Source organism: Mastigoproctus giganteus, chromosome 5, assembly GCF_048544385.1.
Source record: "Mastigoproctus giganteus isolate SK-2022 chromosome 5, ASM4854438v1, whole genome shotgun sequence".
In the NCBI taxonomy this organism is placed as follows: domain Eukaryota; kingdom Metazoa; phylum Arthropoda; class Arachnida; order Uropygi; family Thelyphonidae; genus Mastigoproctus; species Mastigoproctus giganteus.
This window is the reverse complement of record NC_143579.1, coordinates 64,945,251-64,971,885: the sequence shown is the minus strand read 5'-3', so window position 1 is coordinate 64,971,885 and position 26,635 is coordinate 64,945,251. Positions and strand designations below refer to the sequence as shown.

General features: G+C 40.1%; 1 protein-coding gene across 7 annotated transcripts in view; it reads left to right on the top strand.

Annotated features, from left to right (window-relative positions):
• LOC150085455 (uncharacterized) overlaps positions 1-26,635 on the top strand; it is a 1,845,429-nt gene that overhangs the window by 880,534 nt on the left and 938,260 nt on the right. For all 7 annotated transcript variants that reach the window (XM_090374043.1, XM_090374041.1, XM_090374042.1 and 4 more), the window contains one exon: positions 21,006-21,140. In XM_090374043.1, the coding sequence (XP_090230169.1) occupies positions 21,006-21,140 (135 nt within the window). The remainder of the gene's footprint in view (positions 1-21,005; positions 21,141-26,635) is intronic.

Genomic DNA, 26,635 nt, shown 5'->3' with positions numbered 1-26,635 from the left:
GTAGGATTAGTCATCAGGTCGACCTTCGAAAACATTCCACAGGTTCCACAATGGATTAAATCATTACTCAACCGTAAATCGCCATCGTCTATTTCCCTGTGAGCCACGATACCCTGTGACGTGTTTAAGGCAGATCTCGTAACTACCATTATAAAATTAAATAAATATCAATGAGAGTTAACTTTAAAAAATTATATCTATAATATTATTAAAATCAAACTGTTACAGGAAAACCTATAACAAAATAATCCAACAATATCTAAATAAATCAAATATTTAAAAGCACTATCCAAAAGTGAACCACTTAACTGAGGAGCCCTGACTAAGCGCATCCGCTCACTTCGAATGCCAACACTGAACACTGATTAACAGATCTTGAATAAGAATCCAGAAAGGAAAATCACCTTTCTTTTCCTAGTCTATTTATTAATTTTTACAATAACAAACTAACTTCTCCAGCTGCTTGGTCACTAGATGGAACCGCTCCTGCCTCCCTGTGACAGGGCTGGAAACCTGGGAGGAATAGCTCTCACTTCCAGGGCTAAAAGGAGCAACAATGGACTGTGATGCATGTCCATCACTAGAGCCAGCAGGCTCTCAACATACTGAGACCTGCAGAATGGAAGACTATCTCAGTCTTCGAAAAGAATGAAAGAGAAATCGAACAAATCGGGACCACCACCTTTTCGGATAAAGCATTCATTATAAACTCAGCTGGTAAGCAAACGCTCTCCCTTTGTCATCCAGAGATATCTCAAGAATGCAGCAGGTACACCGAAAATGGCAAAAAGGTTCCAGTCAGGAGATCTTTTAATTGAGACCATGCAAGCAAGGCATTCTGAATTATTATTAAAAAAAATTTTTTTTTTTTTTTTTTTATGTAAACCCCAAACACGAGAGGTGTTAGAACCTATAGTACTTAGTACTGTGCTTGGGTTGGAGGTTGAGAAGACAAAAGAAGATATTTGTTGACATTGGACTTGAACTTCTGTAGACTGTAATTTTCAGGAAATACGTATGAAGGAAGGTTGTTCCAGAAAACGGCAGTTGAATGAATAAATGAGGACGATGAAAAGTTGGTTCTGTGAGTTTGAAGTTGGACAGTAAATGGATGATGGCTGGTGGTGGCATGTATTCAGACTGTTTTGAAAGAGAGGGCAGGAATTATAGAAGCCAATTCAGAAGAACAGTGCCCATGGAAGTATCTGTAGAAGAGGCATGCAGCAGAAACAGTACGTCTATGGGACAGCGAGTGCAGAGACTCTGTTAGAGATGAGTCATTAATTAACCTAACTGCCCTCTTCTGAATGGAATCAAGAAGCCTGAGAGAGGTTTTGGAGGCACCACCCCAGATGTGGGAACAATATTCCATGGCAGGGCGGATTTGCGATTTATACAGAGTGAGCAGCTGTTTGGAAGAAAAGTAACACCGAGAGCGAAAGAGAAAACCAAGCTTTTTAGATGCAGAAGAAGCAATATTTGTAATGTGCTTGTGCCGAGAGAGATGAGAGGTCAGGGTAATCCCCAAAAGAGATATATCATTTTGCCTAGAAAGCAGAGTGTCACTAAAGATAAGCATAGGAGCAGAAGAATCCTTTTTGCGAGATATAAGACAAGACTGAGTTTTAGAAGGGTTGAAATCAACTAAGTTGTCTTTACCCCACTGGAGAATTACCTGAAGATCGGCATTTAAGGAATTGGTAGCAGATTTTCGAGAAGTTGAAGCTGATTGAGCAGGACAAGGTTTCTCAAAATGGAAAGTGGAATGCAATGTGCTATCATTGGCAAAACTATGGATAGGATTTCCAGTCAATGGAAGAAGGTCATTGATATACAAGAGGAAAAGAGGGGAGGGGGGAAAGAACTGAACCTTGGGGGACACAGGCATTAGTGGAGAAGTTAGAAGACAGAGCCATCTACCATCACCCTCAGTGAGCGATCAGAGAGAAAACTGGATAACCAATTACTAAAAACAGTTGGCAAACCATAAGATGGAAGCTTGCTTAGAAGACCTTTATGCCAAACACGATCGAAAGCCTTTGAGAGGTCAAGAGCAACTACTTGTGTTTCACTGAACCTTTCCATTGAATTAGTCCATAAATGGGTAACATAAGCCATAATATCACCAGTGGATCGACACTGACGGAATCCATACTGGCGATCATTGATCAGACGGAAGGTTTCTAGGTAGGTTAAAATTTGGCGGTTAATTGATTTCTCTATTACTTTAAAAAGAGTAGAAGTAATTGCAATGGGACAATAATTGGATGGGAGGGATTTGTTACCCTTTTTAGGAACTGGCTGGATATGAGCAAATTTCCAAGCAGAAGGAAAACCACCTTTGGAATAAGAAAGTGAAAACAGGCGGCAAAGAATAGGAGTAAGTTCAGGAGCACAGGTTTTGAGAACAAGTGGAGAAATACCATCGGGACCCGGAGCTTTCTTACCATCAAGATTCGTCAAAATCCTTCTGACATCCTTTTGAAGGAAGACCACAGGAGGGATTGAATGGAGCGTGTTGGGAATAGTGGGAGGTGTTTTACCAAGATCGTTAATGCATGAGTTGAAAGAAAAATGGGTTGCTACCAGGTCAGCTTTATCCTTGGCTGAAGTGACAACAGAACCATCTGGTTTGGTCAGAGGTGGGAGCAGAGATGGGCAAAAATTGCAGCCATTAGTTTTGGCCAGAGACCAGAATGCTCGGCTACCATTAGGGCAAGAAGCAAGTTTTCTACTCTTAGCCTGTTCAAACTCTAGTTTGGACTGGTTAATAACTACTTTACAATTGTTGCGAGCTTTAGTGTAGGCAGAAAATGAAACTGAAGAATTAGAAACAAGCCAATTACGATATGCAATGTTCTTCTCTTGAACAGCCTTAGCACATTTATTGGAAAACCAAGGTTTAGATAAAGGACGAGATTTTAAAGTTGAGTGTGGGATAAAGGATTCCATTCTTGCAAGAATAATTTCACTGACACGATCTGAGCAAACGTTGACATCAGAAGTTTTGAAACAGTAATCCGACCGAGGAAAAGAAATCTCACAGGTCATCCCATTTTGCATTCTTGTAATGCCAAACAACACGAGGTTGGGAATAGCCATGAGATAAAGGCTCCATTGGAGAAGAGACAATCTCCAAGTTGTGATCTGAAGTGCCTAAAGGACCTCTCACTTCAACCTTGTGTACTTAGAAGGGTTGTTTGTGAGAAAAAGATGAAGCGTATTGGCTGTATGATTAAGATTGTCCAGTATTCTTGTAGGTGAATGAACAATCTGTGCAAGATCATTAGTAATTGCAAAAGTCTCAGCATCTCGACCAGCTGGGTCGGTGTGACTAGAAAATGGAAGCCAGCTGGAGTTGTGAACATTAAAATCACCAAGGAAAATTACCTCACTGTTAGGAAAGTTGGACTGGAGAAAGTCAAATTGCAAAGAGAGGAAGCCAAAGAGTTCCAAGTGATTAATGGAGTTGGGGGAATGGTAGAGACAACAGATGAATTTGACACAGAGGTAGAGAGATTTTAAGCCAGAGAAGATCAAAGAGAGGAGATTCCAAATTGCCAAGTCTCTGACAGGGAATATCAGAACGGACATATGCACAAGTACCACCTTTGAGGCGAAAGGAATCATACAGCGAATAATTTGGGCATCTGAGATGAGCAGTAGTTGAATCAACCGATAACTGAGATTCTGTCACAAAAAGTACATGGGGTTTGGCACACTGCAACAAAAAATGACGTCATTGAGATTAGAATTGAGACCATGTATATTTGTGAAATGAATTAGGAAATGCTTGGGTGGTTTAGTTTGCTCTATTACTTTGACAATTCCTGGTGTATTCAATAGTAAGAAAAAGTGTGTGGGACATGCTGTATGTAGTAATGAAATTTTTGGATATGGGGTACACATGGTAAGAATATACCCAGATCCTTGACATAACGTGGCCTCGACAATGCTTCTCGCATACACACTACTCGGACTCCCTCAGTCACTATCTGGCAGAGTAGAGGTTGCAAGATTATACACTAGCTGATGTGGAAGCCTCCTAGATAGTTACCAATAGGTTCGGTCCAGTGTACTAACTAGCGGCCGGCCTGCGAACACCGTTTTAGAGCTGTACCCTCGAAATGTAAGGAATATTGGATCTCACCATGATGTTCATCATAACCTCAAAAGTCATCAATCATACTGCATGATGGAAGAGATGGGGGGAGGGTTGACCGTAACTTAGCTCTAGAGACTTAACATGGGTTCCACCACTTCAAGCCTCCAATAAGCAAAGTGGTGGTATTACACCGGTTGATGAGAGTCATCTACCACCTAGTACTGCCTGGTAACATAGAGGGGCAGCGTTTCTCCATGTGGTGTGGGCGCTACACCCTGACCCCTGCTTATGTTGGTTCACACCTGGATGGTCACCCACCATGTACTTGTGCATGAAGGTTATACCAAGGATTACTAACAGTCCCACCATCGTGCAAGCAGAGGATTTGGCTGTCACAGACCGTCTGGACTTCACTGAAATTTGGTCCACTTGACTTGAGTGTTACCCGAATATCAGTTCCATCAGCGTTTAAGACTCACAGATACGAAGTACAGCTTGTCTGGCATATCTGAGAGAATGTCTGTGACAACCTCAAGGACCAAAATGTTCTTATTAAAAATGTCCTCTATAAGTGGAATCCCAATGAAAGTCACACCACATAACATACTGAACTCCTCAAAAGGTGTGATAGTGTGTGGGATTTATTGGACGTCACCGAAGAGGAGATAGTCATGGAATTACTAGAACAGAAAGTAACTTAAGTAAGGCAAATTATGATACGGAAGGATGATAAGCTTGTTCCAACATGTAGTATTATATTGACCTTTATTTAGTACACCAAATTTGCCGACCTCAGTTAAAGCAGACTACCTGCACTGCTGTATACAACCATACATTCCAAACCCTTTAAGATGTTTCAAGTGCTGAAAGTTTGGTTACTCCCAGACAACATGCAGAGGCGAAACTACTTGTCCTAACTGTTGGTAAAAAAATCATTCCTGTGTACTGCAAAGGCTCTGAATGGTCCAAATTTCCAAAAATTGAAAAAAAAAGAATACGAAAGTATAAGATTGAGAACAAGGTCACATATCAAAAAGCAAGAAAGCAAATAAAGCCAACAATCCCAAAATGCACATACGATTTCTCTACACAAAAGTGCCAAGCTGTTTCAACCTAAACTGAGGTATCAATTCTGCCTAATACTTCCATTGCAGACCGGGCACGATCTGTACTATCAACACATCAACCTACCACCAAACTTGTTTTAGTTGATGAAATAAGTAATACCCCATCACAGTTCTGCCTAAAGTCTCATCCTGTGATAAAATGTCAAATAAGTCACGAAGGCAACGAGCCACTGAATTGCAAAATCCAAACTCAAATACAATTGTCTCTGAAGATATAACTGCACCCAATGAAACAGTCCTTGAACTTCATGCAGAAGATGATATGGAGACTGGATTTTCACCTGGTCAAACTGTTGATGTACAAGAGTGTACAGATTCCGGACACCTTAATTTTCCTAGAAAAGATAAAATGAAATGTGACTGTCAAAAGCAAACCACTCACAAGAAACAGACAAACTTGCCTTCCTTCTTCAAATCCAGATAATGCAGCACATTGTAGAACTTTGCGCAGATGTCTTGACAGAAAGGCAAGACATCTTTCTTTTTGTATATAGGACTCACTTTTTAAAACGATAACAACTAATCTTCCCTTATCGCTTGGTCACTAGTGGCACCCCTCCTGCCTCCGTGGATTGGAAACCTGGGAGAAGAAATCCACTCTCCAGGGCTAAAAGGATCAGTGATGGACAACACAAAACAGTCTAGCTGCGGATTTTCAGATCCAGATATAGATAGGCATGAACCAGATCATGATGACTTAAACACATCCCATGCCAAGAGACAAAAAAAAAAAAAAAAAAAAAAAAGGGACGGATTATTCTGCTCCTCTCTTTTTAATATTACATTCCTCCACAGACCAACCACTGAGTAAGCTATCTCCATTTTTGATTCAGAAATGTCTCGAAAATGAGGCTGGCCCTCCAAAATTGTTTCGCTGACTAAGCTACAGATCTGGAGATTTATTAGTGGATATGAATGAACACAGACGTGCTGAGAGACTTGAAAATTTCTACCTTTGGTGGAATTCCCACAAATGTTACCCCACATGCCACCTTGAACTCCTCTAAAGGGATAATATCAGAATGGGATCTCCTAAATGTATCAGAAGATGAACTCGTCCATGAATTAAACAACAAAAATGTAGTCCATGCAAAAAGAATTTTTATCAAAAAAGATGGAGAGTCTGTCCCTACTCACAGTCATACTGACATTTAAAATACCAATTCTCCCCACAACTATAAAAGCTGGATACTTCAAATGTCATGTTTGATCATACATTTCCAATCTGTTATGTGCTTCAAGTGCCAAAAGTTTGGTCATTTGCAAACTGTGTGCAGAGGTGTTGTCACTTGTGCTTCTTGTGGTTCAAAAGAACACACACACATACCAACTGTAACAGTGAAACTCAAAACTGTTCTAACTGTCATGGTAATCATTCTGCCTTCTCTAAGGACTGTGAGGCGCCTCCGTAGCTAGGTGGGAAGGAGCAGCAGTGCGTAGCACACGCTTCTTGATTAGACCAGGGATCGAGCCCGTCACCACCAAATGCGGAGGATGCGGAAAGGTCAAGGAATGACCACCGCATATCCCGGAACAATATGGCCTTAGTTGCTAATGCTCCTAAAAAAAAAAAAAAAAAACCAACCAACCCGTCACCACCAAATACGGAGGATGTGGAAAGGTCAGGGACACCTTATCCCGGAGCAATATGGCCTTAGTTGCTAATGCTCCTAAAAACCAAATAATAACAACAACAACTAAGGACTGTGAGCAATGGAAATTAGAGAAAAAAATCCAGAAATATGAAATAGAGCATAAGGTGTGATATCAAGAGGCAAAGAAACACTTGCAACTAAATTATTTACGTACGGGTCAGTTACTCAACCAATGTGCTCAGTATCTACTCCAACTGACTGCTCAGTTCCTCCAAATATGTCTATATTTGGTTGGGCGAAATCAGTACTTTCTTCGTTAAAGGAACAATCTTCCTCTAAATATGCAACTCAAGATGGAAATATACCGGTAACAATACCTCCAGATAAGAATCCCAATCAGCAACCAAAAGAACAAACCAAGAGCTCCAAAAGAACTGATGGTTACAAATTCAGATCTGATACCACGGACATCGATGAAAAAGAAGACAAAGATGACACGGTTCTTGGAATTCATCCAGAAGATGACATTGACACAGGCAGACCAGTTTTCTCAAAGAAGGAAAAAGCAAAAACAGAGATGTAAGCAAACTACCTCATGGGAGTTATCAGACACCAGTTAAAACCAAAGAATGGGTACAGTTATTCAGTGGAATTGTCGTTGGCTTTGTGCTAACTTAGATGACTTTTACGATCTCCTAAGTAAATATAAGCCTGTTGCGGTATGAATTCAAGAAACGAATCTCAAAAATAAAATAGCTATGACAATTAAACATTACACTCTGTATAGAAGAGATAGAAGCTCCTCTAATTCAGCTCATTAAGGAGTAGCAGTCATAGTGAACTCTGTAGTTCCCTCTAGACCTGTCCCCATGGAAACATCTTTAGAGGCAGTTACAGTTTGTCACCATTGGAATAATAGTAACATTAGTTTCATTGTATCTATCACCAAACCATACATACACCTTTGCTGATTTAGATGATATAGTATGGCAGATATCTGCTCCCTTTTGTATTAAGGGTGACTGGAATGGCTATCACACCCTATGGGCCGACCAGGCTAGCCAGTGGGTAAAGTGCCTGCCTGGCAACCCGAAGGTTAGGTATAAGGTATGTTCGTGTCAGACGGCGCCTGAGATTTCTCCCATCTCCGCGTGTGTTCGCTGTATCGAGGACAGTACACTGTCAATCCAGAGACTTAAAAATGTGTGGGCCATGTCTGTGTAGTGTGATATGTTGTGCCCATTGTTTGTCCGGCTTATTGGCCGCCAGATGTTGCCTATACCTCACCACGTGGAGGCTAGCCCGGTGTCCAGAATCATGACCTAGTTTCCTGGGATTTCAGTGGCTAGGACTTAAAAAAATATATATATATATATATATATACGCGTTTGACGTTAATTCTTAATAAGATTGCTGTTAGCAAATCGCTGGTTTGGGGTTGAACACTAGAGAGATGTGTTAAAAGGCCTAATAGGTTGGGCAGAATTTTGTTGTTATTAAATTTAGACAATTGGGCTATACGTTAGATGAAAGATAAAAGTGGGAGGGAGGGGAGGCTGAAGAATTGGGGGGTAGAAGTAAGGAGTCGATAGAGGAGATGACCCCTGCTAGGAAGAATGGCATGCCCATGCCACACCAGAGGGGAGTTTGGATGGTGGGTGGAGGAGACGAAGAAGAGTTATCTCCCCCTGCCATGGATAAGGTAGAGTGGGGGAAGAGGCTGAAGGCTGGGGGGGTGAAAAGCAGAAGCATGGGGACTATACAGAAGGCAGGCCCATGCCTCACCAGGCGAAGAGATGGGTCGGCAGGGGAGGGAGGAAACAGAGCATGTCTCCTCTCCCTCCTGCCAGGGATAGGGAATTAAAGATGAATGGGGTTAGGGTACCCCATTCAGCTCGCTATATAGCATTTGGCAGTGGAGCTGCTAGTGGTCCTAGTCCGTTTCCAGGAGCGATCGGACCCGAAGCGTGATCGTTCATGGGGTGGTTCCTGTCCGTTTTGCAGTCTTTACCGTCAAAAGGTCCGGGTTTGCTTGTCAGCATTTGTGGGGTCTTTCTTGTGACATTTCCCATTCATGTGGTGTTTGTGTCAATGTTGTTTATAGAGTCATTTGTCATTTATTCGACTTTAGGTCCACTTCAGGGTTTAGTGCCTTGATTATCGGAGGCCATTGGGTTCCAGGCGTCTTCCGCGGGACGATTTCCTTCGAGGTTTCTTGCATCAAATGCCTCTACTAATGCTAAATTGCAAAAATGTTTCTTCTCTGACAATTGAATAAAAAAAATAATAAAATAAATCTAATAAATAAAAATATAAATCTTATGTTTACTTTATCTTAAGTGAGCTTTTATATCAGCATGACTTCCCTGTCCAGTAATTAATATGTCATGCATACAAGTGTATTCAACATCATCATCAAAGGGATCTGTTTTGATAAATATCTATTCCTTCAGATTCTTCTTTATAAGATGCATTATACTGAATGGAGAAAAAATAAAACACCCAGTGTTGTATTTTAAGTTTTATATTTTTATAAAAATATATACAACTCTCTACTGGAATCAAACAGCCCGGCTTCGCTATGACAACGACCTGACAGACCCAATTCCAATAAAAAAAGGTGTCCGGCAAGGCTGCCCATTATCTCCCATTCTTTTTAACATCTATTCGGAAATGATCTTCGACCAAACACTGGCTGACAAGAACATCGGCATAAAAGTTAACGGACACTACATCAATAACTTAAGATATGCCGATGACACAGCACTAATAGCGGATTCAGAACAAGATTTACAGACCATCTTGAACGAAGTGGACATAGAAAGCCAAGCATGGGGGCTACGAATCAACAAAAAGAAAACAAAGGTGATGAAGGTCAGCAGGACTGCAAGCAAAATCACGATCAAACTAAACAATGAAAAATTAGAGCAAATACACCGCTTCAAGTATCTCGGAGTACTCATTGATGACCAGCTGAACCATGAGGCCGAAATCAGAAGCAGAATTGAACAAGCCAGGCAGGCATTCACCAAGTGGAAAACCCTCCTCACCGACAGAAGCTTGAACATCATGCTCAAAGTACGCACATTGAAATGCTACATCTGGCCAATACTGCTCTACGGTGCAGAAACCTGGACTCTAACATCAGCCACTACAAAAAAGCTCCAGGCCTTCGAAATGTGGCTCTACCGAAGAATGCTGAAAATCCTGTGGACAGCCAAGATAACCAACGTACAGGTCCTTCAGGACATACACACGGAACGGGACCTGCTCAAAACCATCATCAGCAGGAAATGTAAATACCTAGGTCACATCGCTAGGAACCAACAAAAATATCACCTACTACCACTCATCCTGGAGGGAAAGATCGAAGGCAAGAAACGCCCAGGCAAACCGAAAATGGCATGGCTAGATAACATCAATACCTGGCTTCACATGACAACAGCACAAATTCTACACGCATGCGCTAGACAGAGAACAATATCAAAACGAAGTCGCAAACGCCATTCGGCAGCATTAAAGAAGAAGAAGAAGAATATTTTTATATTATATTTTATATTTCTTTTTCAATTATAAAATGATTCTCCCTTATCATGATTATTCTATGTGTGGAAACAGAACAATATGATGTTGATAGTATTAACTTTGCAAGGTGAACATACAGTTTGGATTGGTGCTTTATTATAATTCCTTAGCATTTCCATTTCAGCAATGTTAGATATAAAATGTATGCATATTCTATTTATCACAATGATAATTAACCATCATGTTAAATTAACAAACTATATATTATTAATTTTTTTCTGTGGGTTTGGCACATTATGGCCTTATTCATGCATCATAAAAAACAAAATCAGTCAGTCAGTCAATCAATCATTAATTTTTACTATGTATAATAGTTAAAAAATAGTTTTACATGAAAAAGGAGACAAAACAGCATCTTTAACACATTTTTATGCACATTGAACTCCCATACCTAAAATCAGGACAGTCCCTTAAAAACTGGGCATGTAGTTAGCCTCATGTAATGCCTTTCACATGGCAAAAATTACAAAATGTTCTGCTTTCAAAATTCAGAGGTATATGTATTTTGAGTTGTTAAATCCATGTTACTGAAAAATACCTGGCCATTGTTAATTAGGGGCTAGAATTAACAAAAAAAAATTTGAAATCAAGGTGAAATCTCTGTTTGCCATTGGGCACCTAATTATATCGTGCAAATGTATTGCCTGTTCACAAAGGGGGGGGGGGAATCAAAGGCTGACACGAGTGATTACAGACCTGTTAGCATCTGTTCCAGGGAAAATAATGGAGTTACTGGTTAAAGAAGTAATGCAGGACCATGGCAACGCATCTAGTGAGGTGGTAGATGACTTTCAGTGAGGTGGTAGATGACTTTTGTGAGGTGGTAGATGACTTTCATCAACCGGTGAAATGCCACCACTTTGCTTATTGGAGGCTTGAAGTGGTGAAACCCATGTTTAGTCTCTAGAGCAAAGTTTCCGGCATCCCCCCCCCCCCCATACTTCTCCTTCAACCCATGCACAGTACTAAGTACTATAGGTATTGATACCTTTTGTGTTTGGGGTTTTCATAAAAAAAAAAAAAAAAGACAGAAATGCAGTTATACTGCAGCACAGTATCGATTTGTTAAGGTGTGATATTGTCTGACCAATTTGATTGGATGCAGTAACCAAGGGAAACTCCCAGGAGCTCACATCTGGTGAGTATGGGCTTGGCACACCCAGGGTCCTGAGCTGGATATCATCATTCATCTCTTTTTTGGTGATTCTTTTTTATTTCTGTCTGTCTGTCTCTCTCTCTCTCTCTCTCTCTCTCTCAGGGGTAACTCAGAAATTTTTATTTTGGCTCGTGCAGCAAAAGCCTCAGGCTTCCTTGCACCGTATGGCTAATAATAATAATAATTGGGTGAAAAAATTATTTTTATATCATATATGTTTGATATAAAAAGGTTTGTTCATTTCCTTATTGTGTCAGTGGTAGGTTGCGGTTCGCTGCGATAATAGCTCTCCGTCTTGTGAACAGGGCCAGTGCATAGCTGGAGAAAGCCTGATATTCTTCCCTGGTGTCCAAGATGTGGTGCTCCTGGCCGTATGGTAGATACTGTATTTTGGTGATGAATGCACTGTGGAGGTCGTCATACAGCTGACAATCATGCATGAGGTGCTGCCAGTTCTCCAGTCCCCTGCAGGTGCAAGTGGGATCTTCCTGTATTCTGATTAGTGATAGCTTTGCAGTCAGAGCTCCATGTCCTGTCAGTAAGTATGTGACTTGTAGGCCTGGGAAAAACCAGGGTGGGAAGTTCGGAAAAACCCGGCCAATGTTGGGCAGAAACTTTCTATTGCTTTCGCCTTTTTGCGAGGTGGCCCATCTATCCTACCACATCTGCAGCGGGTGAGTATGCAGCTTTTTCTTTTCCATAGTCTTGCTATTGATGATGTCGGTCGTGAATCCCAAACATGTCTGTGGGATACCCTTGTCCAGGTGGTGCGTGAGGCCCCGTCAAATGATCTCTAAGTCCAGTGGAAGGACACCAGCAAGGACTGGCAGGGCATGCGTGCTCACTGTGCTGCAAGCTCGAGTAAAGGTCAGAAGGATTGATTGGTGAATCGAGTCAATGATTCGTTTATTGACAACAGTTGTGGCTTTTTGATACCATGTGCCAGATGCATACGTGACTATTGGGGTGAAGATGGTTTTATAGAAAAGACATAGCACCTGTTTGTCTAGGCCACAGTCTCCGTGAGTGACTCTGGCAACCACTGCAGTGTATCGTCTGGCTTTTGTGCGCAAGTATTTCAGGTGGTCCTGAAATGATAGATTCAGATCTGCAATCATGTCTAGGTACTTTAGCTGCTTTGAGAATTTAATTGTTTTGTGGTCAATCTTGATTTGTGGAGGCCGCCTGAGGTTGAGGCACCCCTTGAGCAGAATGGAGTTTGTCTTTGCAGGGGATATTCTAAGTTGATTTTGCTTTGCCCATTCCTGAAGGGTGGACAGAGCCCGGTTTGCCAATGTCTCCAGTTGTGCTCTTGAGTCCGCTGACACTGTTAGTAAGAGGTCATCAGCAAAGGCCTGTGATTTTACCTCGTGAAGGTCTATGGCTAGGAAGGAGTCCATTACTATGTTCCACAGTAGTGGTCCAAGGACCGAACACTGTGGACAGCCGTGAAATGTATTCTTGGAGAGGGTCCCATAGGGAGCAACAATCCTGATGGATCTCTTTGTGAGGTAACTCTTGATGATGCTGTAGAGGTTGCCTGGGATCCCAGCAACCCGAAGCCTTGCCAAGACGCTCGGCCACCAAAGTGTGTCGAACGCCCCAGCAAAATCCACAGCAGTCACGAGGAAATACTTCTTGGTGTATCTTCTTACTTGTAGGTGTGTTAAGGCATCCACGGCTGAGCAACCCTGCATGAAGCCAAATTGGTTGGGTGAGGCCAGGCCAGCCCTGTCATAATATTGCTGTATTCGTCCATAGAAGAGGCGTTAGAGTAGTTTACTTGCAACTGTGAGAAGTGCGATCGGTCTGTACGATTCTGGGAGGTGTTGGTGGTTTGGTCGGATTTTTCAGGATTAGTTTGACGTTTGCTTTCTTCCTCGAGGTCGGGAAGGTGCCACAGTGAAGACAGAGGTTGAAGAGCCACAGGTTCGAGGAACACTCTACTGTCTTTTGATGATTTCGGGCTCCAAAAGGTCCGGTCCAGGGCATTTATTTCCCCTAATGAGGGTGGCAGCACTGTTGAGCTCCTCCATGGCGAAGTGAGGTTCTGTCGTTGCTGTTTGATAGCTTTCATTTTCTAAGCAGAGTTGGATCTGCTCTGTTGTCTCCGGTTGTATAGCCGGGGGGAAGACTGTGTCCTGGATATTGGAAATGGTCTGCTCCCGGGTTGTGGACATGCCTCCTTGGGTCAATATGGTGGCGGCAATAACTTCCCCTCGGGGGAGTTTATTCATGGTCAGTTTGTAGACGATTCCCCAGGGGTTCTCGTTTCCCATAGTGGAGACCAGGCGCTCCCAAGATTGCTGTTTACAGCTTCTGATTTGGGCTGTGTAAGTGTTCCTTGCTGCTTTGTAGTGTTGTCAGAGTACTTCGACCTCCGCCGTCGGCCAGGAGCGCCTGGCCCGCTGAAAGGCCTTTCTTCTGGTTTGTGTTTCTTTCCGGAGTCGTTGCAGTTCTAGGTTCCACCAGGGTATAGCCCCAAGGGTTGGATTTTTCTTTTTAATAGCGATGTCGCTTGTGTGCGTTATGATCTCTGTTATCTTGCTTTGGAGGTGATCTGGGTCTTCGAGGCACTCAAGCTCCCTCTGTCTCTGTTGTATGCTGGTTTTTAAGGTACTTTGGAAGAGTTCCCAGTTTGCTTTGGGTATGGAGTATCTGTGTTATAGACATAGGGAGTACAATGTATACAGAAAGGATAGACAGGACAGGAAGGGAGGAGGGGTTATGCTGTTAGTTAAGAAACACATAAAATCTAAAGAAGTACATCCAATTGATGTTGGTGGACAATGCAATGTTGAGTCTGTTTGGTGTGACATAAGCACTGCGAAAGGAAAAATGAGAATAGCTGTGTGTTGTAGGTCTAATGAATCTGATGAGTATAATAAGCAATTGTGCAGAGAAATAGTGGGCCAGTAAATTAGTGTCTTATAATGGGGAGATTTTAATTTCCTGGATATTGACTGGAATTTGTGGGTTGGTTGCTCACACACTAGCAAGGCTTTTGTGGATTTATTGGGTGATTGTTTTCTACAGCAGCATGTTCGTGAGGCAACTGGAGGGCCTGCCTCGGGCTTGGATCAGTGTAAAATGCAGACTTTGGGAGGTGCATTTTGGCCACAGAAGCTGATTCGCCAACTAACAAAAAAAAAACAAAAGAAAAACCCCTATGGGGTTCTCAACATCTTGACTCTAGAGGACAGATAATAGAAAAATCTTTAGATAAACATAATTTAACTATTCTAAACACTGGTTATCACACATACGTACATTTGCCATCTGGCTCAAGTTCGTTTATTGATCTTTCAATATGCTCTTCAACTATATTTCCTCTCATAGACTGGACCGTTACTAACAACCCTCGTGTTAGCAATCACTTTCCTATCATCTGTGCTTTCTGTATAAGTTCTCTTCCTCAGAGTAACATTAGGACAACCTGGAAATTTGATAAGGCTGTCTGGACTTAATACCAGAAAATAGCTTTAGATACTTTCTTCATAGCAACGCACATAATTGATTCTGCATTATTTTATCATTACAGATAAAATAATGAAAGCCTTAGAGACTGCTATCCCAAAATCATCATCCAAAATCCGGCTTCATCCAAAAATGTGGTGGAATCAAGCATGCAAAAGTGCCAAAAAAGAAAGTAATAAATATTGGAATCTGTTTCAAAAACATCTAACTACAGCCAATTGCCTACAGTTTAAGAGACAAGTTCTACTACTAAATTATGCAGCCAAAATCAGCAGTCTCTCACATCATCTCATATGGCAATATCTCTTCATGCCAAAATGGAGAGACCTCTATGAATGTAAACCACGGCTCAACAAACCATTTGGCATTAGGCTTCAACCTCTGATCACAAACTGGGACGTGAATTTCACTAACACTCTTCGGGATACTAGCACGGAAACCCAGCCATGGCAAATGCCTCAGATGCATATTGATAGCCATTTTCAACAATGAGGAAAGAATAACCTTCCAGATATCAACATAGAACTTCCACACAAATTTTACAAAAAAGATGGAAACTCTTCATTATCCACATGTGGAAGCATGCCGATTCTAGTTGACTATAAAATAGACCCACTTAGAAGCTCTTGCAGTACGTGTATCAGTTGGCCAAATTCTAACTCTAGTATCACTGTATCTTCCACCTAACAATATGTGAACGTTCAAAGAACTAGAAGACCTCATAAAACAAATACCACCACCTTTTTGTAACATTTGTGATTTCAATGCGCATCATCCATTGTGGGGTTCAGCCCACATGAAAAATATAGGACACTTGATAAAGACGATACTAGACCAACTGAATCTATCATTACTAAACACTGGTGAAAATACTTATACTCACCTTCCCACTGGTTCTGTGTCAGCAATTGATTTAACTATCTGTTCCCCCTCGCGGGTTCGAATCCCACCTCGGGCTTGGATCAAAGTACTGCAAAAACCTTGGGAGGTGCATTATGGCCACAGAAGCCGATGCGCCAACAACTACCAAAAAAAAAAAAAAAACCGCTGTTCCCCCATATTGTATCCGAGTATAGAATGGACAGTTTTAAATGATTCACACAGTAATGATCACAACCCAATCATATGTAGAATCCAAACACATCAAACTCTGTACTCTAACCATTGTTTAAAATGGAAATTCTCGAAAGCAGATTGGGAAAAGTATTCAACCCTCCTTTTTTTTTGATAGCCAATTGACTAGACTACAATTTATCGATGATACGTCAAAGAGCATATTACCAGACAAATACTGACAACAGCCTCCGAAGCAATACCTCAAACCTCCACATGTAAACACAAAAACCTTAAACACTGTTGGAATGAAGCTTGTACCAAAAGGAAAAAAATAAAGCTTGGAACCTGTTCCAGAAGTTTCCAACTACCAACAACCTAATTCATTATAAAAGGCTTAAGTCAAGAGCTAGACAAATTAGAAGACCAAAATGGAATCGTGGATACAGTTTGCCTCCACTATTACAAAGGATACTAGCAATCGACTCATCTGGAAAAATATTTGGCAATTAAATGGGAAATAACTGTAATCTTAACCAAAATTGGATAGGAAATATCTTCTTCTGAAGAAATAGCTAACACCCTTGCAATGACTTTCTACCAAACATCTGCCACTTCAGCCTATGGCAACTCTTTTCTTCAAATCAAAGCTTCGGCTGAAAGGTACAAGATAAAATTCTATACTACCCAATATATTGCCTATAATCAACCATTTAAGCTATTTGAACTCCAAACAGCATTAAATCGATCACCCAGATGCACCCGGACCTGATGGAATATATTATGTAATGCTGAAACATATAAACAGTACAGCCTTGAATTTACTATTAATGTTCTCTAACTGGATTTTTCTTGAAGGTATATATCCATTTTCTGCCCTCACTCTGTTATTTTAGCCCTTCCTAAACCAGGAAAAGATCACTCACTTCTAGAAAACTGCCTACCTATCTCTATAACCAGCCACCTAAGTAAAACCCTAGAGAGAATGATACACAGACAGCTTACCTGGGTGCATGAAACTAAAGCACTGATGAACAACAAACAGTTTGGATTCCGACAAAATACAGCCACTTTGGATCTAATGGTGAAAGCCAAGACTAAGATCCGTAATGCTTGCATCAAAAATGAACATCTTGTAATGGTAAGTCTCAATATAGCAAAGGCTTTCGAGACTACCTGGAGGTATGGCATATTGAGAGAACTTTATGCCTGGGGCTGCTAGGGCACTTACCAGAATTCCTTAGAAATTTTCTTCAACACAGAACTTTTAAAGTGCACTATCAATCTGTACTTTCTCGGTCCTGCACTCAAGAAGAAGGCGTCCCACAAGGATCAGTACTTAGCCCTTTTTCACTTACGCTAAACACCATAACACAGAACATCCCCAATACTGTAGAACTATATATGTATGCTGACGATCTTACTATATTTCCAATATTCATACCATTGAAAGATTGTTGCAACTTTCCATAAATAAGTTGGAGACATGGGCACTTCAGAATGGATATCGTTTATCAGAACAAAAAACAATTGCAATTCTCTTCTGCAAAAAAAACTTGAAGCTACACCCAGAATCGGAACTCAGATTAAAAAGAAATTTGATCCATCTCACCAGTAATCTTCGTTTTCTAGGTTTAATATTGGGCACCAAACTTAACTTTGTTTCTCATATCACATACCTCCGAACTGTTTGTTTTAAGAAACTTAGTATACATAGGTCCATTTATGCTATGGCACAGTGGGCTCAGATTACTTTTATTACTTTTGTTACTCTATTACTTTTGCATCAAGTATCGTTTTGATTATGGTGCTGTTTTATGACTCAGCTGGGAAAAGTGCATTAATCAGGCTTAATACCATCCAACACAGTGCCCTTCGTATTACCCTGGGCATGTTTAGAACATCCCCTGTCCAGAGTCTATATGTTGAGGCCAGAGCCATGCCAAGGGTGAGGCGAACGAGGCTCTTGCCTCAGATTAAAAGCTGAAAGGGGTCCCAAAAGAAAGAATAAATTATTGCCAATTTTGCCATAATTAACAGAAGGGAAAAGTGCATTAATTAGACTTAATACCATCCAACACAGTGCCCTTTATATTGCTCTGGCACGTTTAGAACATCCCCTGTCCAGAGTGTGTATGTAGAGGAGAGAGAGCTATGCCGAGGGTGAGGCGAACGAGGCTCTTGCCTCAGATTAAAAGCTGAAAGGGGTACCAAAAGAAAGATTAAATAATTGGCAATGTTGCCATGATTACTAAAATGGCTCAGTATCGCCCTGGTAGAGGCACATGAACCGCCACTTCACCTTAGAAGGAAAATGCTGCTTTTTAATTATGCAGCTAAAATTCAAAGCCTTCCAGTCCATTCGGTTCGACTGTTGCTTTCCAACCCTGAATGGACAGCATTCTATAACAGTAAATCTACTGAAAATAGAAAATGAAAATTACCCACTGGCATTAGACTAAAAGATTTTCTTCACACCTGGAATATTGATTTTGATCTGTAAATGGTCTGTAAATCTCCCTCACTGTTGATATCCACTTTCAGCAATGGGGAAAGAAATCCCTGGCAGATGAAAATATCAAATGACTACATAAAGAACATGCCCTCAACAATACACAAAGCTGCCAAATATATACAGATGGCTCAAAAACAGGTTCTGCCATCGGTGCTGCTGCTGTCTTTCATTCTTGTACAGTCTTCATATCACTGCTGGTTGAATGTAGTTATACTGCAGAGTTATATGCAATCAAATTAGCCTTACCAAATATTAATGCTTTCCACAATGCTAGTAGTGTAATATACACCGATTCCATGAGTGCATTATTTGCATTGGGCAATCAATCGTCAGTACCACATCCCATCAAAAAGCAAATCATTTCCTGTTTAAACCATCTATGAAGTAGGAATTATTCAGTGACGTTCTGCTAGATTCCAGGGCATTCTCATATCTTAGGCAATGAGAGAGCAGATTAGGCAGCCAAAAAACCAAACAGTACAACACCAGTAAATTACCAAGTACCATATAGAGATTATTTGAAGCATATAAAAAAAAGTCTGTACATTTCAATGGACAGAAATATGGAAGTCACAAAGTAATAACAAATTGCTCCAAATTAAAGAAGAACCACCACCACCAGCATTATGTATTTCCAGCTTCAGACAAAGTAGACAGAAAGAAGTTGTATTAGCAAGACTAAGAATAGGACATACGCACATAACCCATATGTTTCTACTCACGGGGGATGACCCACCTCGATGCATGCATTGTACATTACCACTTAGAGTCAAGCATATACTTTTAGATTGTCCTCACTATTCCCATTTCAGGAAATGTACTTTCCACTCTCAATCAAAACTGCAAGAATCATTATCGCTTACCCACATGATTGGAAATAGTGCTAAACTAGCTGAACTCTATACCTTTCTGAAATAAGTACATACATATGAATTCCTCTGATATCAAAATGGAACAAATTATATTACTTTAGGACAGGAGTGGCCAACAAGTTGATCTCGATCTACCTGTTGATCGCGGCTTTAATTTTGGTCGATCACAATGAATTTTAAATATATATAAAAAATATATTAGTCAAAATCGAAATGTTATTATTATTATGTGCCCCACTGCATACGCTTATTACAAATGTGTTGAACCATGTGACAGCCTCTAGGCTTGTCTAGTGAAAATTCACGCAGTTACATTGTGGAGAGCATAGCATATGTGTCGAATTCTTATTTAGCTTACTTAATATTAATAACTGGACAGTACTTATATGTTAATTTAATACCCTTTGATTTAAAATGAATACTATGAAAAAGAGTAAAACATATCATTTTCATCAAGAGTGGGAACTAGAACACACTTTAATAATGATAAAATAAAAATGTTATTGTTTGATTTGCAATGCTTCTGTGGCTATACCCAACAAAGGAAATTTAGAAAGGCACTTCAACACACTCCATGGTAAATACCAATTGGATTTTTTTCCTAATAGTGACCTTAGAAAAAATAAATTAAAAGAACTTAAATCCAGATTATACCCACAAAAAAATTTCTTGATGACACCTAATTTACAATCTAAAGCAGTAACTGTAGTCATCATTTAAAGTGAGTCATCTTGCCAAAAAAATGTAAATGATTTTCGGATGGTCAATTCATCAAAGACGAATTTTTAGAAATAAGTCTCTTTTTGAAAACAAGTTTTAAGAACAAAAGTGCTAAAAGTGCTCTTCAAGATCTGCAATTATCTCGAAATACTGTGATGGGGACACCTCAAAAAAATTAGTAAAAATGTGAGCGAACAACTATGTGCTCGTATTGCTAATTGTGTGTCCTTTTCTTTACATCTGGATGAATCTACAGATGTCAGGGTTACAGCTAAATTGCTCATTTTTAATCATATGGTTTTATTCAAAAACAACAACATTTTTCAATATGTGTTGATTAACTTTTTTAACCATGTGCAATGAAATACTTGAGATGGTAGATCGCTGCACATTCTGAAAAAAAAAAAAGTAGATCACATCACAAATTAAGTTGGCCACCCCTGCTTTAGGATAATAATAAAGGACCTGGCATATTTTGACTTCAGTTGCTCTTGTGCCCTTAAATACCAATACTAATACTAAACATCGTACTAACTTAGTTTAGGGATAAGGGGTTGACTTTTTGTGTGTTAATAGGAAGTCTTAACTGTATGTATGATTGTTATACTTTTTACTGATTTATATGTTCATTTCTACTTATCAGTCTAGTTTTCTTTTGATATTACATTTTGTTGGGCAACATGTAATGAGCTATGTGATAAATAAATAAATAAATATTTTTCCTCTTACTACTATGCATAATTTATATGAATGGAATTTTTTATGAATTGTCATTATGATTATTATTTTTTTTTAATTAGAAACAAGAAAATCCCCTGATGGCTATCCAACTTCACCAACTAAAGGGACAACAGTTACTCAGAGCCCTCTCTCGAGTGCATCCAGTGGGTTTGGCAGTCGACGTAGCTCTTCTGATAACTTGGGTGCTATTGAGGGTAAATTTTATTATATTAAATACAGTTATACAGTGGTGGACAAAAAAAAACTGCATCACTTGAATTTTATATTGTTTTGCTCTGCATTGTGGGTTGCAGAAATGTTCGAAATGCTTTTCTTAGATGGGATGTATATCTCTGACAGGCCCCAGGTGCCAAGCGATTGTGACTGAGTGAATTCTCTGTGCTTAAATGTAAATGATTTAGTAGGAATTGCAGTGTTTCTTTGCCTTTTGATATGACACTTTGTTCTGTATTTTATATTTCTGAATGTTCTTCTCTTTTCCATTGGATACAGTCCTTAGAGAAGGCAGAATGATTTTCATGGCACTTAGGACAGTTTTGGGTTTCATTATTACAGTCTGTATGTGTGTGTTCTTTTGAACCACAAGAAGCACAAGTGACTACACCTCTGAACACAGTTTGCGAATGACCGAATTTTTGGCACTGAAAGCACTGGACTGGGTTGGGAATGCACGGTCGAACATGGCATCTGAGGTATCCAGCTTTTATAGTTGTGGGGAGATTTGGTGACTTAAATGTCAATATGACTGTTCAAGTAGGGACAGGCGCTCCATCTTTTTTGATGACAATTCTTTTTGCCTGGACTACATTTTGGTTGTTTAATTCATAGACAAGTTCATCCTCTGATACATTTAGAAGATCCCATTCAGATATTACCCCTTTAGAGGAGTTCATGGTAGATGTGGGGTAACCTTTGTGGGAATTCCACCATATGTAGATATTTTCAAGAGTCTTTCAGCATGTCTGTGTTCACTCATCTCCATTTAATAAGTCCTCCAGATCTCAGTCGCCAAACCATTTTTGGAGGGCCAGCCACATTTGAGACATTTCTGAATCAAAAATGGGGAGAGCTTAATCAATGGTTGGTCTGTGGAGGAATGTAATATTAAAAAGAGCGGAGCAGAAAAATCTGTCACTTCTTTTTTTTGTCTCTTGGCATGGGATTTATTCAAATTATCATGGTCGTCATATCTATTTGAATCTGGATCAAGAGATCCGTAGTTGGACTGTTTTGTGTTGTCCATAGTTGATCCTTTTAGTCCCAGGAGAGTGGATTTCTTCTCCCAGGCTTCCAGCCCCACCACGTGGAGGCAGGAGCAGTGCCACCAGTGACAAAGCGATAAGGTTGTTAGTGTTAGTGCGTTAGTAGATTAGTCTTATATACAAGAAAAAAAGGTGGCTTTCCTTTCTGTTGAATAAGATGACTTTTTTATTTTAGAAGAGCAAAATTATATAACTTTGGAAATTAGAAAATAACACTCAACTGCAATCAATCGCTCTTTTAAGAAAATCGCTTTCAAATCACTGAAGAATCGCTATAATCACTCACTTGGCACTCGCGGCCAGTTGGCTCAAGAGAACTTCCATTTCTTGCAGGGTTTGGCTAGTGGTGGTTGTGCGGTGAGCAAATCACAAATAATCGGAAAATGATCACTGCCCATGGGATCGTCCATAACAGACAATTCCATAATTGGAAACAGAATCGGGGAGCATATCGAGAGATCAATTGCAGAAGTTTGTCCAGTTTGTAATTGTGTGTGAGTAGGTGCACCGGTATTAAGAATGATAAGGTTTTGCTTATCTACGAAGGTTTCAATCAATCGGCCATGCCTATCCAATTTAGTAGATCTCCATAAGGGGGTGGTGGCCATTGAAATCCCCCAAGAGACAGACAGGGGAAGATAGCTGTATTAGCAGGTTTTCAAGATCTTGGTAAGAGAAGGTATGACTTGGTGGGAGATAAATTGATACTAATGTTAACTCAATTTGGGTTATCAAACATACAGCAATAACTTCAAATTCAGTTTACAAAACAATTTGCTTGGTTGGGGTCTTTCAGCTGACCAAGATGGCCACACCCCACGAGCGGAAGTTGAAGTATTACGATCATGTCGATAGATAAAATAGTTCTTTATACTGGCAGAAATTTTGGAAGTTAATAGGTTTCCTGTATACAGAAACCAACTGGAGAGTAGCGGTTAATTAAGTCTTTAATATCTTAAAGTTGCCATGAAATCATCTACAATTTCATTGAAGAATATAAGGCATTATTGGTGTTTAGTAAAAGAAGCTGTATCTGACTGTTTTTTTTTATGTGACTGGTTTATGGCGTTCAGGTTTTGGTTTGTCTTTTTTGAAGAAGAATGGCCGACCGGTGTCCATATCTTCTTCCACATGTATTTCTAAGATTGGATCTTCCTGTCTGGATGAGTCAATTGTATCCATTGATGTGTCCTGAATATTCTTTTTTATGTTTAAGCCTTGATTATTTGATGCAGCAGCATTCATTGGAGGAGGAGGAGGAGAAGATTTCGCTGGTACTGTAAGAGCAGTATTGCTTGCCTGGTTCAACTGTTTTGGGATATTGGACTGTTGCTGGGAGAGAACAGTTTGTGCCCAGTCAGAGATTGAGTTGTTTGAAGGGACTGTAACATCAAGTTCAATATCAACTCAGACTGACTGCTCCACCCCTCCAAATATCTCTATATCTTGTTGGGCGAAATCATTACTTCATTAAAGGAACAATCTCCCTCCAAATATGCAACCCAAGAAGTAAATACACCGGTAACAATACCTCCAGATAAGAATCACAATCAGCAACTGAAAGTACAAACTAAGAACTCTGAAAGAACAGATAAACACACATTCAGATCTGATACCATGGACACAGATGAAAAAGCGGATGAAGATTACACATTTCTTAAAAGTCGTCCAGAAGGTGACATTGACACAAGCAGACCAGTCTTGTCAAAGAAGGAAAAAGGAAAAATAGACGGGCGTAAGCAAACTATCTCATGGAAGTTAGCAGACACTAGTAAAACCAAACAACAGATACAGTTATTCAGTGGAATTGTCGTGGGCTCCGTGCTAACTTAGATGACTTTTATGATCTCCTAAGTAAATATAAGCCTGTTGCAGTATGAATTCAAGAAACGAATCTCAAAAATAAAATATCTATGACAATTAAACATTACACTATGTATAGAAGAGATAGAAGCTCCTCTAATTCAGCTCATGGAGGAGTAGCAGTCATAGTGAACTCTGTAGTTCCCTCTAGACCTGTCCCCATGGAAACATCTTTAGAGGCAATTGCTGTCTGTGTCACATTTGGAATCACGATAACATTAATCTCATTGTATCTATCACCAAATCATACATAATCTTTGCTGATTTAGACAATTTAGTAATGCAAATACCTGCTCCCTTTAGTATTATGGGTGACTGGAATGGCCATCACCCGCTATGGGGTTCTCAACATCTTGATAATTGAAAAAAATTTTAGATAAACATAACCTGACTATTTTAAACACTGGTGCTCACATATATGTGCATTTACCATCTGGCTCAAGCTCTGCTATTGATCTATCAATATGCTCTCCAGTGATATTTCTTCTCATAGACTGGACACATATTGGTCCAGTCTATGAGAGTGCAGAAAGATCAAGTCTATGAGGATGCGGAAAGATCAAGGAATGACCACCGCATATCCCCGGAGCAATAGTCTTAGTTGCTAATGCTCTTAAAAACCAAATAACTACATAACAGCAGCTGTTATTGTTATTTGGTTTTTAGGAGCATTAGCAACTAAGGCCATATTGCTCCGGGATATGCGGTGGTCATTCCCTGAATGACCTTTCCGCATCCTCCGTATTTGGTGGTGAAACAGCAGCATCCTATTGAGCTGTACTTCTTTAATCCACCACTGCAAAATCTCTATAGAAACAAACCCACTAAAATAAGACCAACAGGCTTACGCCTTATTGAATTAACACAGAGTTGGAATGTTCCTATTTTCAACAGGCAACAAGTCATGAGAGTAATCTCAACCAGCTTGGACTCCCCCTCTGCAATTAACCTGTGATACTTATCTTCACACGTGGGGAAAGAATCCCCTACCAATAATCAGTGTGAAACAACTCCATGCAAGCCACATTCAAAAATATTCTGATTTTTTTGCCAATCTATACCGATGGCTCCAAATCACATTCAGCCATAGGAGCAGCGGCAGTATTTCCTTCTTCAGTTATTTCGGCTGCTCTTCCAGCTCAGTATAGCAGCTTCTCAGCAGAACTCAATGCAATAAAATTAGCCTTAAAAAATCTGAATCACCCTTCTGTAAAATACATAGTATACATGGACTCGCTGAGCTCAATTACAATGCAAAATTCCTCCTACAAGGTTCACCCTGTGTTAAATAAAATCAGACGTCTCCTATTGCAGATTGAAGAACGTCATCAATCAGTGACCTTTTGCTGGATCCCACCACATTCAGGGATAAAGGGGAACAAACTTGCTGACAAAACTGCTAAAAATCCATCAACTTCTGATTTAACATCTGTCCATGTTCCAGCCTCTGACTATAATCACATCATACAAACAGCATGTCTGGCACAGTGGAAAGATATATGGCACACCCAAACCAATAATAAACTATCAGTTGAAACAACACCCTAAGCTTTGGCACTCTAGCACCAAAACAGTGCAAAGAGAAGAAGTGATAATTGCACGGGCACGAATAGGACATACGTATCTCACTCACCTCCATCTACTCACAGGAGAGGATCCTCCTCAGTGTCCACACTGTTCAGCACATTTATCAGTGAAACATATCCTAATTGACTGCCCACAGTATCAACAGACAGAACATCCGTCCTGTCCTCCCTGACAAATCTGTGAGAACCGATGACATTAAAGCATATTGTTGGCAAGGAAGCAAATATAAATGAATTTTTCTCTATTCTGAAAGATCTCCATAACAAAAATCAAGTCATTACAACTGAATTTTGTTTTTAGCATTTCGCTATGAATAGGCGCACTATATCCCCAGAAGCTTATGCGCCATTAAACTTCCATAACATATGCGTGCGCGCACGCACACACACACACACACACACACACACACACACACACACACACACACACACACACACACACACACACACACACACACACACACACACGCACACACACCCCTCTGAGAATGAAATCCATAAAAAGACTCCACTTGATATACCTAATTGCCATTAATATCTTCCCAAAGGGTAAAATGTGTAAATAATGGAAATATGAGAAATCATGCAAACGGCAGTCATACCAATGAAACGTACAATTTTATTGCATTTACATGTACAAACTGAAATGACAAGTTAACATAATAGTAATATGTACTGTAAATCAGCAAAATAAGTCCTCAATTTTTTTTTGTTCCTACTCGAGCTGCAGTTACAGCCTTGCAACGATCTGGCTTATAGTTAATCAACTTCTGGATATACACTTGCCCAATTTCTAGTACCACACCCTTACAACACTTTGCTGCAGCTGAACCTTGCTTGTTGGCTTCTTCTGAGCAATTTTAGATGACATTCTATACCAGCAATTTTCAATAGGGTTGAAATCTGGCTATTGCTGGGCCAGTCCAACACTGTAATGCCAGCATTTCTGAGGTATGACTGCGCCTTAAGGGATAAAAA